Source organism: Pseudorasbora parva, chromosome 21 (genome assembly GCF_024679245.1).
Source record: "Pseudorasbora parva isolate DD20220531a chromosome 21, ASM2467924v1, whole genome shotgun sequence".
Lineage (NCBI taxonomy): Eukaryota > Metazoa > Chordata > Actinopteri > Cypriniformes > Gobionidae > Pseudorasbora > Pseudorasbora parva.
This window is the reverse complement of record NC_090192.1, coordinates 24,507,707-24,525,359: the sequence shown is the minus strand read 5'-3', so window position 1 is coordinate 24,525,359 and position 17,653 is coordinate 24,507,707. Positions and strand designations below refer to the sequence as shown.

General features: G+C 38.6%; 1 protein-coding gene across 1 annotated transcript; it reads right to left on the bottom strand.

The window, feature by feature from the left end:
* Nucleotides 1–10,447: 10,447 nt before the first annotated feature.
* On the bottom strand, nucleotides 10,448–14,199 carry calm2b (calmodulin 2b, (phosphorylase kinase, delta)). The gene is made up of 6 exons (XM_067429473.1): nucleotides 14,075–14,199; nucleotides 12,953–12,983; nucleotides 11,752–11,895; nucleotides 11,468–11,574; nucleotides 11,220–11,355; nucleotides 10,448–11,130 (listed from the first exon to the last, which is right to left on the bottom strand). The coding sequence occupies exons 1-6, from the start codon at nucleotides 14,075–14,077 to the stop codon at nucleotides 11,102–11,104; spliced, it is 450 nt and encodes a 149-aa protein (XP_067285574.1). The 5' UTR covers nucleotides 14,078–14,199; the 3' UTR covers nucleotides 10,448–11,101.
* Nucleotides 14,200–17,653: the final 3,454 nt, after the last annotated feature.

The window sequence follows — 17,653 nt, the reverse complement described above, 5'->3', positions numbered from 1 at the left end:
GCGGCTAACGACGTTTTTTGTGCCTCTATGGGTCGAGTGAGTAAAAAATGTACTGAATGTCAATGAAGGCCTATCTGAAGCCTTTCTCAGCCATCAGCTTTCAAATAAAATATCTTATTTTGTGTTCCGAAGATGAACGAAGGTCGTACGGGTGTCTAGCCACATGAGATAATTTTCATTTTTGGGTGAACTAACCCTTTAACTTTCCCATTAATGTATACAAAGAATCCTAGCTAGAACTAAATAATCTTAACATGATTATCATTTGGGCATAATTGCAGGAGTACAATACCTTGTTCCGGACATGATTTGCTCATCGATCGGTGTGTCTCACTTATGTTATGGATCAATTAGAGAAGTCATGGCCATCTGAGACAGGAGACTGAGTCGTCTCCCTGCTGAGCATCCATAAAATGGCTTAAATGGATTACTGCGTACATGATTACATTAGACTGACCACAGCTCTGGCAAGAAATGTTCAAACTCAATTTCAAACCTTTGTAGATCACTGTCTAAATATCACTAACATCTATTGTCGTACTATAATGAAAGATATCCATACTGGTTACATTCAGTTGGGTCATAAATATCTTCATTTGACCACTTACAACATGTGATCTTCTAGTAGACTATATTGCTTTTTGTGCAGATGCCAAAATTTCACCTGTGCCAGAAGGTCAAAGGGTTTTAATGCCAGTCTTTGCATTGGCATCTAGGGATGAGGTAAAAGTTCACGACAAATAAACACACGTCATAAAGCCCAACACAAATTGTTCTTGTGGCTCTCGTTTTACATTTGGGAATGCTGGAGAATATATTGCTGCTAATAAAAGTGATATTGCTTTGATCCAAATTTATGTCAGCCATTATGACTGGGCTGTTCAGAGACATCCCAACGACTACTTTAGTGGTCTACTCTTTCTTATCAGCAGAAGGATGGTCTAATACTGTTGCTCTGCTAATAATGGGAAACACTCCACGGATGATATTAGGGTTACTTGTCATTCAGCTGAAGCCTTTTTATCCAAACCACAGGAACTGTCCCCCTGGGTCAAACTGCCGATACGTGGATCGCTCAAGGGCACAATGGCAATAGGGCAGAATTGCATTCATATTAAGTCAATGAGTAAGTGGATCTGAATTTATAACCCTTGTGCTAATGGCAAAGGCCCCAGATAGTGTTTGTCAGCTTGGACATGAGCTCACAAAGCTGGCATTGCTTAGTAATATAGCTCATATAGAGGTTGTGCACTTAATAATTTTTTCACTTTCATTTTGTTCCAAATATGTACAAATATGCAAAAATGTTTTCCCCTCTTTTTTTCATGCAAGCTTCAAACAATAAAAGTGGTGGTCCCTGTAAGCCATTTTAAGGCCATTTTAAGGTTATCTGAAATTCCCTTCCCTTAACCACTGCTGCTAGATCATTAAAACATGTTTGGTGAATCAGATTGATAAAATATCACAATATTCAGTGAATAACGAACAACTTAAATTCTGGTCTGTTCATAACACAAAGCTGTTTGTGGAATAGAACACAAGTTGTACACACCACCTTTAAGAGACTTTAATGTTATTTCATTTTATTTTTGAATCTGGAAAGCTCAAAGGAGAGCATATAAAACAGTGGTTCTCAACCTTTTTGACTCCAAGCCCCCCATTGGCCAAGGCAATATGAAGAAGACCTTCCTGTATAAGCTGATATGCGTTGCTCTGGCATGTTAAACAAAGCTTGTGCGGAACAAACTCTGAGTTTCAGGGTAGGTTTCGAGTGGACAAACCCAATCCAATCTGTCAACTCAGGGTTTGATCTAGACTAGAGATGATTAACTCTGGACCGTGTGCACCTGAAAGTGTGCCATCTGCAAACAGCCAATGACACAAAACATAGAGAAGCGTCAGTTTGATTCAGTTCGTGAGAGAAATGTAGAAGTAGAAGTAGAAACGAAAATATCTGAATATATTCCTGCAAGTAAATTAACTGAATTTATTGATTAATAATGTATATGTTAAAGATCCTAAAATAAAACGTAAGTATATACAATTTTAAACTTTTATATTAATTGAAATTAAAAGTTGAAATTAAAAGTTGTCAAAATATAATTGGTTATGTGTAATGTATTAAGGATATATTTCTGCTTTCACTGTTAACTGCTTCCATGTGGAAGCAGTTAACAGTTAACAGTATATATAACAATATATATAACAATATATATATATATATAACGATATATATAAAAAATATATATATATATATATATATATATATATATATATATATATATATATATATATATATGTCACTTTGCTCACAGCTGATTGGTCCAGTTTTAGTTTGCAATCTCTTGCCCAGAATAAAACCTGCTCTGGAGTCTACACTGGACATGTCAAGTAACCGATGCAAATCCACTTCATGGCAGAAGTAGTGTGAGCGCTTAGCCTAGAAATCTAGACGCATTATTTAACATTATGACGGCCGATATTTATTCAGAATAAAACATAGATGACATATCAGATGTTTAAACTGAGAAAATGTATAATTTTAAGGGGAAAATAAGTTGACTTTTAGGAATAGAAATGTTGTCACATTCTTGTCAAATATAGGCTTCTATTGCTCAGCTGTCTTAAGTCACTTTGTCGCATCTTCCTCTTTTTGATGCGCCAAATGTTTTCTATGGGTGAAAGATCAGGCTGGCCATTTCAGTACCCAGATCCTTCTTCTACGCTTCCATGATGTTGTAATTGTTGTCCTTGTCCTCTTTAGTCCGGATGACATGGTGTCCCAGTTTTCTAAAAAGAACTTCACATTTTGATTCGTCTGACCACAGAACAGTTTTCCACTTTGCCACAGTCCATTTTAAATGAGCCTTAGCCCAGAAAAAAAACGGCTGCGCTTTTGGATCATGTTTAGATATGGCTTCTTTTTTTACCTATAGAGTTTTAGCCGGCAACAGAAAATGACACGGTGTATTGATGTTCACCGACAATGTGTTCTGCAAGTATTCCTGAACACATGTTGTGATTTCCATTACAGTGGCATTCCTGCATGTGATGCAGTGGCATCTAAAGGGCCTGAAGATCACAGGCATCCAGTATGGTTTTCCGGCATTGACCCTTACACACAGAGATTTTTCCTGATTCTCTTAAACTTTGGGTGTTATTATGCACTGCAGATGATGATAACTTCAAACTCTTAGCAATTTTTCTCTTAGAGTAAAGAAGAGAAGAGAAACTCTTCTGATATTGCTCCACTATTTTTTGCCATAGCATTGGGGAATTGGTGATCCTCTGCCCATCTTGACTTCTGACTTCTGTAGCTCTCATGAAATCCAAAATGAGCCAATATTTGGCATGACATTTCAAAATGTCTTACTTTCAACATTTGATATGTTATCTATATTCTATAGTGAATAAAATATAAGTTTATGAGATTTGTAAATTATTGCATTACTTCTTTATTCACAATTTGTAAAGTGTCCCAACTTTTTTGGAATCGGGTTTGAAGATTTAAAGGGGTGATCAACTTTCCCTTGAGAATTTGACATATAAAAGGTCATGGTAATATAAGAATATCTTGTACGCTTCAGAGCTGAAAACTTCCTTGTTAGTAAAAGAAAAGCCTTTATTGACACTGATCGCATTACAGAGCAATAAACATGCCGAAGAAACAAGGAACATAGGTCCACACTGGATTTGTAGACATATTGAGATTAAAACACAATCCTGTGCCTTCTATATTGGATACGACAGAAATGGTGCAGCCCACCTATTGAGTAAAACATGTATTTTTTATATGCGACCATCCCTATTGCACTGTTACAGATCTTCACAACTCGACTTTATGAGTTGTCTGAGACATGTCTTTCAGGGCGCGTACTTGGGATGTTTAAACTTCCCCCACAGTGCACGAGAACAAATTCCCAGTTGCGTGTTTTTCCAGAGCTTCATTGGAAAGGCTGAAACATTCAGGATGATGTAGCCCTGACCTGTCAACTGTACAGAGGGCCGTTCAGGTTTGTTCATGTTCGTGTTGTCACAACATTGCATTGTTAGAATAAAACAAAAAAAAATTGGGGTGGAAACTGGTGACAGATAACACTTTCATATACTCATCCATGTTGAATACTTGCAACAGTAAGTTTGCTGAAGCCCCCTGGTTAAGAACCACCGTTTTGTACCTGTTTTTTCAGAAAAACTAGTCAAACTGGTTTAGAATGAGGCTGAATAGGGAGAACTTTCATGTTTAAGGTCACCCTTTAAGGTAAATAGCCTCTGTATTTAAAACATGGAAATAAATCTTTTCTCCAAGCATTTTACCAGGGATTAGTTTGAATGGCAAATATCTTGCCCACAGTGACTAAATCTGTCTTGCAAAAAAAGAGAAAAGACAGGCCCTGGGGCACCTTGCACAACTTAAATTTGGTCTAGGTCAACTGCAAAATGAGGGATTCAGGTGACATTTTAATTCACTCCCCTCAGCAGGCAATAACACATGAGCATTATAGAAAGGTAGCACAGTAATGTCATCCTAGCCCTTGGAAAAAGTGATTACAAAGACAAGCTGCAACCCAAAAAAACAGGCTAGCACTTAAACTGTCCTTTTCCTCTTCTATTTGAGTTATATGACCTCCAAACTCTGTTTCCAGCACACTTGGCTTCACCTTTAGAATTATTCTGAGTGCCTCTTGACATAATCTCAGCCTCCGACATCTTTTTTTTTTCTTTCCTGAAAAGAGTTCTTTGTGGCATTGTGCCAGAAATTAACCACTCCTCCCGACGTCAGATCCCTGTGAGTTGTATTACACTAACATTACGATTCCCCTCCCCCATTTAACTCCCCATTTTTTCCTTGCTTCTCTCCTGTTTCTTGCTCATCCGTCTGAGAACACAGCTCTTTTGTTTCAAAAAAATCTCACCAGTCCCCCCCAGGGTTGAACTTTGTGATATTCTAATTGCTTTCCACTATTTTCAGCAACTTCCACCTCCCACCCCCAATCTCTCTCTCTCTCTCTCTCTCTCTCTCTCTCTCTCTCTCTCTCTCTCTCTCTCTCTCTCTCTCTCTCTCTCTCTCTCTCTCTCTCTCTCACCACCCCCTCCCTGGCCTTTGAAGGTGGGCAGAAATAGCGCATGTTGCTTGTATCTACAGTGTGCCTTTCTAGACAGAAAATTTAGCCACCATTAATGAAAACAGATTACTTTTATGACCCAGTTGTGTCCACATCAGGCCTCCCATGACTCAATTTTATCCAGTGAGTTTCCAGATATCATTTTTTGTTGGAAACAGATCGCTTTTGATTTTTAGTCTATTGGATTTCGGTAAAGCAACCAAATGATGACGAGCATAGAGATTGTTTGGTTAAATCATTCATCAATCAAAAATTCTGTAGCACGTTACTGATTTCAAATTATATGACATAAATTGCAATTAGTAATGTAATCTATTATGGCAATTTTTGATTACTTTTAGATTACTTTTGATCTAACTTGTTTATCACATTGATTTGACTAGGATAGCCTTGTGATATATTGATGTAAAAATACAGAGATAGAAAATATATATTTTAAAAATGTATTCACAACCCCCTTCCAAAAAAATGTGAATGTATATAACTTTTCAAATATATGAAAGATTAATTACAGAAAACAGTACATTTTTAACAATTTACTGCCATGTGTGAATAACACATAATAATGTAATTAATAATAAATAGTAATCTGTAATCTGGTTATGAGCAGTTTGAAATGTAATATAATTATCCATATTGATATCGGCCAGTATACTGTATGTTTATTTTAATATTATCCTTATCTGCCCGAAACATTAAAACATATTAATAATGGATTATTTTCTTTCAGCTGAGACACTTCTTTCAGAGCCGCACTATTCGCCATGATAGTTTTGAATTGAATAATGCATTTTTTATAATTGTGTGCTTGGTACATGGCTTGTAGCAAGTACACACTAGAAAATACACACCTAAAAACAACCCAAAACACCCTAGCAAGTGCAAACCAACACACTAAAACAACCCAAAACTCCCTAGAAAATGCACACTTAAAACCACATACCAACACACTAATAGCAACCCAAAGCAACCTTCCCTCAATGTTTGCTAAATGGAACATTCCATTAACATTTGCAATATTTAAAGTATTATTATTTTTTTACATTTAAAAAAACTGAAATTTAAAGATTTAGAGAACATTCAGAACTAACTTTGACTGAAAACATATTTTGTTAGCTGGATCTCTGTTTACAATTATTCATACTGTTTTGTATGATTAATTGTAAGCCGATATCCAGCTAACAAAATATGTATGATGAGATTTGTTTTTTGTAATTAGTCTCTCAGAAATTATATAAAAGTTTGGATTTAGATTTATTGCCCAATATATCTGTTTTCAAGTATAAAGAATTACCTGTGTCGTCTCGGCCAAAATGTTCATATCGAGACATATAATACACACTATATTGACAAAGGTTTTGGGACGTCTGCCTTACATGAAATTTAATGACATTCATCTTAATCCGCAGGGTTTTTTTTTATGGAGTTGGCCCACCCTTACCAGCTACAACAGTTTTAACTCTTCTGGGATAGCTTTCCACAAGGTTTAGGAGTGTTTTTATGGGAATTTCTGATCATTATTCTAGAAGTTTGTGAGGTTAGGCACTGACGTTGGACAAGAAGGCCTGGTTCACAGTCTCCACTCTAATTCATCCCAATGTGTTCTGTCGGGTTGAGGTCAGGACAGTCTAGTGCCTTAACATTACACTCACTCATCCATGTCTTAATGGTCCTTGCTTTTATCATGTTGGAACAGGAAGGGACCATCCCCAAACTGTTATCGCAAAGTTGGGAGTGTGAAATTGTCCAAAATGTCTTGGTATGCTGAAGCATTAAGAGTTCCTTTCACTGGAACTAAGGGGCCAAGTTCAACCCCACACCATAACCCCCCTCCACCAAACTTTACACTTGGCACAATGCAGTCAGGCAAGTTCCATTCTCCTGGCAACTGCCAAACCCAGACAGAGAAGCGAGATTAAACACTCCAGAGAACACGTCTCCACTGCTCTAGAGTCCAGTGGCGGCGTGCTTTACCCCACTGCATCCGCCACTTTGTATTGAACTTGGTGATGTAAGGCTTGGATTCAGCTGCTTTGCCATGGAAGCCCATTCCATGAAGCTCTCTACGCACTGTTGTGGAGCTAATCTAAAGGCACACAAAGTTTGGAGGTCTGCAGCAACTGACTGAAAGTTGGTGACTTCTGCGCACTGTGCGACTCACCATGCGCTGACCCCACTTTTTTACATGGCCTACCACTTTGTGGCTTAGTTGCTGTTGTTCCCAATTGCTTTTACTTTGTTATAATACCACTAATAGTTGCATGTGGAATATTTAGTAAATTTCATAAATGGATATGGAAATAAACATTCATAAATAAACTTATTGCACACATGGCAACCTATCATACCGCGGTACCACAATTGAATTCAGTGAGCTCCTGAGTGCGACCCATTCTTTTACAAATGTTTGTAGAAACAGTCTGTATGCCTAGGAGCTTGATTTAATACAACTGTGGTCATGGAAGTGATGAACAACTGAATTTAATGATTTGGATGGGTGTCCCAATACTTTTGGCAATATAGTGTATTTAAAATTACTTAATTTTTGGAATATGATTGAATTATATAGTTACCACCCAGCTTTGGTTAAATCACACCTAGTAATCTGGTTACACCAACATTATATGTCATCAGACTCCCAGTCCCAAGGCACGAGTCACTCAATCCTTCAGAGGCAAGAGGGGTAAACAGACTCAAGAAGAGGTGTTAATTTTGGCACATCCAAACCCTGACTATATGGAGACCTGTTGTGACCAAGAGGCTGCCAAGTGCTAACCTCATTAAAATAACTTTTTCTGGACCAGTTTCCAATCTGGCAGAGAATAGGAGAATTGGATTTGGCTGCCATACAAGGAGGCTAATCAAACCTTGGGCTTAACTGGACCTATCTTGTTCCTTTAAATTAGAGATTTAATTTAGTCTCTGAGGAAAATGCATTTGAACTGCCCAACACTATAGCGTTTGTATGAAATAACTGTTGGTTCTCATTGGTGTCCTCCTGTGATTTCCGTTTTTGGCTTGTTCTTTGGTACAAACGGGGCCCAGGGGGTGCGACGCCCCGAGCCATTTCTGAACCCAGGATTGAAAAATAACCACAGAAGTGCACAGGGGCCCATTAAACACCCCTTTCCCATTTATCATGACACAACAACAGGAGCAGCTGTGTGCTCGCACTCATATACACACACACACACACACACATATCCATCAGCAACATGTGATAATGGCCACAGCGATTGCCAAACCACGCACAGAGAGGGTGGACAGCCAGGACCTGGGGAGAAAGATGATCTTATTAAGTGTCAATGTGGTACGGGAGGCTGTACGTGAGGTGGCTGACACATTCTGAGAATGGCTGGCATTGTGTCCTTGCTGAGTGATAGCAATAATCATAAGGATGGCAACAACATGAGCACCAGTCACCAGATGAGCAGAGCACTTTCAGCCGATGCATTCCAAAAAACAAGACAAAGATTGATATTTTACAGGAATAGCTTATTCACCACACTTTTGTTAATGGGATGATTCAATATTTTCCCATGCTAAATGTTACCAATGGTTAATGATCTCAGAATTATGGAAGAATGTTTTTTTGTGTGGTTTTTTTTTTTTGCATCTGATTAAAAAAATTAAATGGGTAATTGTGAGGTTTAAATATAAACTTAAATTGTGACATGTATAGTGGCAAATATGAGGTCACAATTGTGAGAAATCAAATTAATATAAAAAATTAATAATCAACTTTTTAAATGTTTTACTCTAAAGCATTTGTGAGAAAGTATTAATTGTGAGCTATAGTTACATTGAGAGATAAACTTGAAATTCTGACATGTAAAGTCACAATATCAAGACAAAAAAATCAGATATGATTGGTATGTATGTGCGATAAAGTTCTGATTGTTTTAATTGTGATCTATAGTTAAAGCTACAACTGAGAAATATAAAGGCTTTAAGAAAATATTTTTTATTTATTTTTACTATATGGAAAATATGAACAAAGTTTTAATTGTGCGCTATATAGTCACAGTGAAATTAATTTTGCAGTTGTGAAATAATTACAAATATGATAAATCAAATTGCAATGACCTTTTTTTATACATTTTTATCTGAGGCAGAAATTAGATTTATACAGAACAGGATGACTGCACTTTAAATAGATTTGAACCTCATTTAATTTTTAGTTCTTCTTTTTAATAATGAAGAAATGACTAAAGCACATGCCATAAGAGCGTCCAAGGACTTGAGAGAAGGTTTTATAGTGCTGTGATAAAGGTGGCCTGATATCATGATAATAAAGGGAAGAGCTATTGTTAGCCTGCATCACAGTAATATCACAAGGTCCCATGACTCTGTTGTCAAGTGGACTTTGCTGTGCCTTTTAATCCTTTTCTAAAAACAAAAAGCCGTTTTTCTTACTCATATATGACCATTGGCTACAAATACTGGCCTCAGAAATACAAGGTCTGGCCTTGTCTTTTATTTACACTACCTCCGCAGAGCACATCTCCATCGTCACTCAGTCGCATAGTTACATGACGTGAACATGGGAGCACTGCTCAACTCCCGATGATCCTTCAGAGCCTACTGGAAAAGGGAAAGAGCAGCTACCCGTGAGACTGGAATTCACGGTTGCTAGGAAACGTGATGGAACATGAATATCACACGTCAGAAAGCTCAGCATGGTGGTAAATAGTTCTCTTAGATGAGATGCACACATCTTCCTCGATACAGCGAGTCGCTTATGCTTCATTGGCCTCCATCACCATCGCTTCGCATTTGTTTGCATTGCGAATGAGTCTTTGCTCATTCCTCAAACTAGCAGTTACCTACACGTGATTACTTCAAAAGGCCCATCACCATTTGTGCACAGCCTGTTAACAATGAAACACTCGGGCAGTGTTTGCATTTCAGCCTTGCAGCTACAAAATCTGTTGTGTATCTAACATGGGGATCTCTGGCAACATTTCAACAAGCCCTTTTAAGGAGGCTGCAGTGGTCTGATAGAAAAAGGCGTAGCAGAATAAGGACCTTTGAGCAGGAACAGAATTAGCCTGCTACAGGCCTGATCAGTAGTCCTAGAGCAACTTTTCTTTTGACAATGTTATATGTAAATTCAAAACTATGCAAAACTAATCAAGTCAATATCAGTTGGGTGGGTAAAACCAATATCATGTTACTAAAGAGTGGACTAACAATAGTATATGCATTTTAATAACAGCAACATACGTGTTACTTGTTAGCCAGTGTTTAACCAAAATAGTGAGAATTCTCTTTTTGATCCCAACCACGCAATCTTTTCAAATAAAAAGGCATGGAAGCAGTTTTTGGGTAAATTGTTATTTTTATTGGAAAACAAATATACAACTTGGAATGGATTCTGAGGCATGGCTGTGCCATAAGCAGTTACAAAAGAAAAGTGACTAATTAAAAAGCATAGTAAGAACAGAACAAATACAAAAAGATTAGAGTGTATGAGTACCTGGCGATAAACCCGTTAGTATTGAATTCAAAGATGTTGCAATAGTGCAAAGCTGAGGACGTTTCCCATTTCTATTTATACTCAGTCCATTGTCCATGCAGAGTTGCACCTCCGCATAAAATCAAAAGAGAGAGGGAAAAAAAGACAAATTCATGCCAAAATTGTTGAAAAGACGCCACACTGTCAGTCAGCTGGACCCTTGATGTCACCGCTTGTCAGGTGGGCAGGCAGACAGAGCAACCGAAGGGGAAAGAGGCCTGCGCGTAGTCAGTATATGTGCCTATACGCATCACCTGGTCCCAGAACTGCTTCTTCTAAAAGATTGTTTACAATGGGTAGGAGTTGGGGGAAGGCATGGGCACTCAAATCTTATAGTATACATGCAAATCCTTTGGACAGCAGGAGGGGATGGGTGGAAATTAAAATTAAACATTTTACAGAAATTAAAAACAAGAAAAGGCATATCATTTTATACAAGAAATTCTGTACAAGGCCTTCACTTCGCTGTCATCATCTGTACAAATTCTGAAAAGAAAGAGAAAAGGGGAAGTTTTAAGAGTCAACTCCAAAACAAGGGCCATTCAAATGCAGATTATGCAAATTACAACCCTCACCTTCATAATTGACCTGACCATCTCCATCAATGTCTGCTTCTCTAATCATTTCATCCACCTCCTCATCTGTTAATTTCTCCCCCAAGTTTGTCATCACATGGCGCAGCTCAGCAGCACTGATATAGCCGTTCCCATCCTGACAAAACCCAGTGAGCAACGATCCATCCAAATTATTTCAAGTCTAGGAATGTTACCAGCAAAGCCTTAATAGCAGGTTAAATGCATGCAACAGTTCTTCAAAGCCTCACCTTATCAAAAACGCGGAAAGCTTCTCTGATCTCCTCCTCACTGTCGGTGTCCTTCATCTTTCTTGCCATCATCGTCAGGAACTCGGGAAAGTCTATTGTTCCGTTACCTGATAAAAGAGCAAAGTACACAGGCAGATAAATACCAAAGCACTTTAGGTGAAGATAATGTTTTAATCATGAAAATTCTTTAGGGAAATGGTTTCAAGTCATATGCAAATTGAACCATGATCGCAAGAGTTAACATCATGCTGATGGCTAATGTAGCAGCAAAAATGTGTCCTCACCATCTGCATCCACCTCATTGATCATATCCTGCAGCTCCGCCTCTGTAGGGTTCTGACCAAGAGAGCGCATAACAGTTCCCAGCTCTTTCGTGGTGATGGTACCATCCCCATCTTTGTCAAATAGCGAGAACGCCTCTTTGAACTCTGTGAACATAGCCACATAACCACATTTTTATAAACATGTCATAAACAGCGAATCACTATTCCGTTTGAGCAATAAACAAAAGGAGCAGGTAAAGTTGACTTCATGTCAAGATTTTGAAGTAATAAATTACTTTTGTAGATCCTATATGCAATTTGTCCTGTATGCCATGTATTACATGTTAGTAAAGGCAGAGTTCAAACTCTAAAACAAGTTCCCAAAGCTAAAAGTAGTATTTATTACATAGTTGTCTATAGGCAAGACAAGTAACAGCAAACGCCTTCATAGATTAATAACTAGGATGACAGGGTGCCGTGGAAGACACACAAACACCCCAGAGCCATGGCAACAACCGACCAAGAGTACTAGTGTAAGGCCTTGAGTAATCAGACCTGCAGAGCACACGTAGTTAAATGCATAGCCATGCAAAACAAGACCACTTTGTATAGATGCCTCAAGTATTATCTTAACGACTTAATTTCACAAGATAACATTTTATAAGAAGGTCCAGCAACTGTCACTGATCAGTTTAAAAAGAAACGAGAACTGATCCTTTCAGGCATAGACAGGACAAAACTGTAGTGACAAGTGAGACTGCATTTCAGCAGTGCATGCATTTGCCCACAGTAGTCTGAACACTAAAGGGCAATGCAAACTCCCCTCTGTGCCAACACTGTCCATTGAGTAGTGTTGATGAGACTATTTGATACTTCCGGCTTTCCTCTGTTACACAGAACACTGACCCACTTTAAATGTTTTACTTTAAACATGCAAAATAATACTAAAACATAAGCAAATGCATTTGGCTCACTTTTCTTTTTCTTTTTTTTTAAAGTAACGTTATCTATTTTTGTTTGGTTCACTTTTTTTTTTATAGCAAAAGTTACAAGTCTTCACGTTCAAGGAGGTGATAACCCATCCCTGCTCACAGATTTGATTAAGATGCCACCTTAAAAGGCAAATTATAACAAACTAGAACAGCCAGGCTATTTTGAAACGCCACAAGCCAATGCAGAAACTCTGAAGGGGTGTGTAAGCAAAGCAAGTAAAGGACCTTACCGGCTATTTGCTCCTCTGTGAGTTGATCGGCCTGGGGATGGGAAGAGATGCAAACAACCGTATGAATAAATCATGTTTATAAGAATATACTCACTACGAATTCGTAGTATTTTGGTACTCTGACATCAATGCCTAACAACCCGTGAGACCAAACAAAGACCTCAGATTCCCTCCCAGCTAAATGTTACGACACCACCTTAAGAGAATAAAGTCTCAACACAGCGCCGGGTTTTAGACACTCCTAACAACAGCAGTTCAGCCACCCACCTGATTCCTTGTGAACTATTCCCTCGTGGCACTATAAACAGTCATTTTAGATAGTAATTTAACCTTTTTACTGTTGTTGTTGTAAGTTACTCCTGTGCTTGAGTAACCCAGTAAGACGAAACGTAACTTTAACTGCAGGCTATTTCAGAACGAGCCAATCTGACCAGTAACATAATGCACATGAAACTAAAAAGATATAAGCAAAAAGTGTGATGCTGAACATTACGATCCTTAAGATGGTTTACGAATTAGAATACATAAATCCTCCACAACAAAAACCCCTCACAATATATACGTTTTGTTTGTTTAACCGGCTAACAGTTACTTTTCTTAACGCAGCCCTTTATAACACCGCGCTGCAGCCCACATGTGATGCTGCTCTGTCAACTTAACTAAACCATCCATGATACTTTCGCTACAAACCCAAAGCATGAAGAAAATATCAAATAATGTTAAAGCCTGTAAAAAATGTGATTTGCTGAACACCAATAACGTTACCAAGTTTTGTAATAACTACGATCTGAATAGGAAACTGAAAGTAAAGGGGCGCGAGCACACCCCTGAAGTTTAGTATTACTTCCGCAGCGGAATTTCTTAGGTTTAGCCTGTGATATTTGCGAAAAAGGAAAAAAGAAAATCAAAAACCGAAGAATGCAGAGCGGCGCGAATATTCCCTCATTCGGTCCATCCACTGTACGTTAACCGTAAATTTGGCGGCACATTTCTGTAAACGACTGAAAACTATTATTTTTCTATTTCTTGACTTTCTTGCTCCCACACAGATTTATTTAAATGTTACATATTGTTTAATTAACGCATATCCATAATTCATTAGAAAGATTGGCGTGCACTCACCATTTTGTCTTTTTCTCTGTCTGTCTCCCTCCGTCTCCGTGAAAGATTCACAAATGGTGGTCGGAATATTGGTATAGACCCGCCTCAACGGTCATACATAAACACCTCCCATCTTCCTGTATTTATCCGCCGAACGCACTGCATTCTGGCTAGGGGTGCATCGGAAATACCGCAATATTTGTCCACGGACCTTAAACAAAGCTTGATTAAATTGACGTGTGTTATTATTCGTAAACAAAATAGTATTGTATTGTGGTATCGGCAGATAAGGACGCAAAAGTACAAGCGGGACTAGCTGACGGCGGAAGAATACTGTACGCGTTTCGGTTGTGCGGATGACTCTGATTGGTGCGTTTGTACCTGCAATGCGTCACTCCCTGGTCACACACTGTAGAATCTGCCCAGTCGTAAATGCCATGTAACAGGGATGAAATAGGGATCACCTGAGCTGTTGTGAATTCTACCCTTAGGGTGCCAAAATTATAGTGTTAATCTGCTGGTTAAATATTAAGATTTTTTTTCCAATTAGGACCTACATAACACCACATTTAATGTAAGTTAAATGGAAATTGCTCAGTGTGGGCCTTATATTAGGCTATAATGAATCTTTACACCGATTATAGAATTTATATATTAAAAGTTAGGCTGTAGATTATGCACATATTGTGCAATTGATGAGCATTTTTAGATGCATGGAACTTTAAATGCGCTTTGGATGTGCATCCAAAGGAAAGTTGTAGGCCTACTTAAGTGTAACTATGCACAACTAAGGCCCATTCACACACCAAGAACAATAATAATGATATTAACTATATTAGCGTCCACAGCAGTAAACGATAACGTTTTATTTATTGCAAGGGCATGCTGCAGTCTGCCAAAGGCCGCATGAAACAAAAGCTGTGATAGTCTTTTCTTCCCTATTCTGATATGCCTATCTAGGTGAAAGGCTTCTCAAACAAAGAAAATAAATTGTATACGTGAGTGTCTTTGTCTATTGGGAAAGATTAGAGATTACAGGGACACAAAATAAATAAATAATAATAATGCTGCGCACAGATAAATAATTTACTATAAATATTGCAAAATTATAATTGCCCGTTTTGATGGAGACTTGAAATGCTTTAAAAATTCTGAATGGCTTTCAATGCTTTTATCGTTCCGCTGGGGAAAAAATCATTCTGAAAGTGATTCCAATGATTGTTCCTCTGTGTTGTTCCTCATTCTTGTATTTTCATATGGTGCTTTACAGTGGCCTTTCTATCAAGTCATTCCATCTACCATGGGTTTGTCAAGCTCTTAGCAAAATATTTGAATATAATTTACTTTTAAGGCACATAGACTTAATGTATATTATTAAGTAATGTATCTTAATGTATCTTATTGATTTTATCATTCAACAACAAAAACAATAGGGAAAGCAAACCAAGGTCTTTATGATAAAGAAAGTTTGATTAATAAGACCATACAAAGTCACCAAAAGTAGTGATGCCGACTTCCAGATCCTGCCTTGTTTAACAAGGCCTATATGCAAGCTTCCAGCCAGCTTCTCAATGGTTGACTGCCTTAGCTCCAGGCCACCTGTCTCTGGCCATGTCCCAGGACTGTTGGATATTGAAGGGATGATAAGACAGACTGTTGCTGAGGGGGGTTGAGGCATTTTCATACCAAAAGAGCAGCAGGAGGAACTGTCTGAGATTATCTGAGTGAACAACAGTCCTCAGTAAATGTGATACATTTGTATTATATTCATCTTCTGCTTTTGGATCATGGAGTTCACATGCCCCTGGACCCCCCACCCCTAACCACTGCCACCACTAAAAAGAAAATGACTGAATCAAGCTTCCTTTTAAGAAAACTGTTACATCTAAAAAGTTCTAGAATGGACTTGGGTGGTTCCTGCTTACTTGCATTCCCAGAGGTTGTAAAACCAAGGGGAAAGAGTGAATCATGCATTGGTTACACACAACACATGCACCATGTGTGCTTAATGCCTCTTTCAGGTTACCAACAGTTTCCGCACTGTCTGGAAGCGTGTCTGGTATCTTAAAACACTATATTGTTAACTGGAATAAAGCTTGAAGTAAAATGACTAAAAATTAAATTAAAGCTAAATTCTAAACATTAAAGAGGTGATGAGTAGAGAAATGTCCCACTTTCCCCTGAGCCTTTGATATATAAAAGGTCATGGTAATATAAGAATATCCTGTAAGTTAGGAGCCGAAAACTTCCTTCTTAGTAAAAGAAAAGCTTTTATAGAGACCAGGCCCAGAAAAAAGGCTCTAAAATCGTATTAGGAGAGTGAAACGCCACCTAGGTGTACACTGCTTCTGTAGCCTCACCCAACTGATCGCGTTACCGAGCAATAAACAGGCCGAAAATAGTAAGATAATTGTTTGTAAACAAGACACAGGTCGACACTGGATTTACAGACATGTTGAGATTAAAACACAAAGCTGTTCCTTCCAAGGGGGTAATCTAGCGCTCGGAAAGCGTTCCACCCCTAGGGGCTGCCATTGCTAACCAAGCCATCACCTGCTGTTAGCATCCCATTGACTCCCATTCATTTTTGAGTCACTTTGACAGTGAATAACTTTGCATCTGAGACGTTTAAAGACTCCATTTGTCCATTGTTTATTTCTAAAGAAACACGACAATGTATAAAAGGCTCCATTACCTTGTATCTTACACTATCGCCCCGCAGAAGCTGTTTTTGTAAAAATAGGCTAATGATTGCGTCATAACCAACGCGACCCTGTCGCACAGTTGAGAAATTACCGTATAGACCTGAGGAGACGCTCGCAGGCAATCTTTTACTGTCTATGAGACAGTCGGGGGGGACGTGGAGACATGTCCTGGAGACTAGTCTGATAAAGTCAAGGGGGAAGAATGGGGAGAAGCCCATAGTGAGCCAAAAGCAACGGGAGAAAATATTTAAACAACGTGATTCAGATTTCGCTTTCCACATCTACTAGAAGACTCACAGCTGTCAGACAGGAGGCTCACGTCACATCTACGTCGTCAAGCTCAGTCTGAGCCTGCGCAGTTCGCTCAGCCATCAGGAAGTGAGTGCCCCTAGGTTGACTTCATTCTTTCGCCGTAGACGTCAATGGGAACGCTCTGTCCATTTCTTTTACTGTCTATGGTTCCTTCTATATTGGATCCGACAGGAATGGTGCAGCACACTTACGTTTGTGAGTAAAACGTGTTTTTTTTAATATGTGATAGTATTGCATTGTCACAGATCGATTATGTGTATATGTCTAACAAAACATACCTAAGCACGCCGTCACAGGCTGGAGAATCCCTTATTTGTTGGTTCATTGCGATTCTGGATCAGAACCGATTAGATCGGATATGTTATGTGCCAGGGGGCTCGCAAAGCCCAACGTCCCAGGGCTATGTGTTTTCCAGACAGAAAACATAAGCATGTCGGCAGGCAATCTTAAATAGTGAAATAACATTAATTTCTTGATCTGTGTTATTAATGTTCACTCTCTTGACTTGATATTTGAAGAGAGCACGCCTGCTTATGTGTGTGCGGTTTGCGCTTATCAACCAATCAGGCGGGCCAAGTAATAA

What these genes read in the sequence shown, in the direction of transcription:
- calm2b (XM_067429473.1), bottom strand. An exon ending in CACAGAGGAGCAAATAGCCG is followed by an intron (nt 11,896 to 12,952) that starts GTAAGGTCCTTT and finishes CTATGTTCACAG; the next exon opens with AGTTCAAAGAGGCGTTCTCG. An exon ending in CTTTCCGCGTTTTTGATAAG is followed by an intron (nt 11,356 to 11,467) that starts GTGAGGCTTTGA and finishes GGGTTTTGTCAG; the next exon opens with GATGGGAACGGCTATATCAG.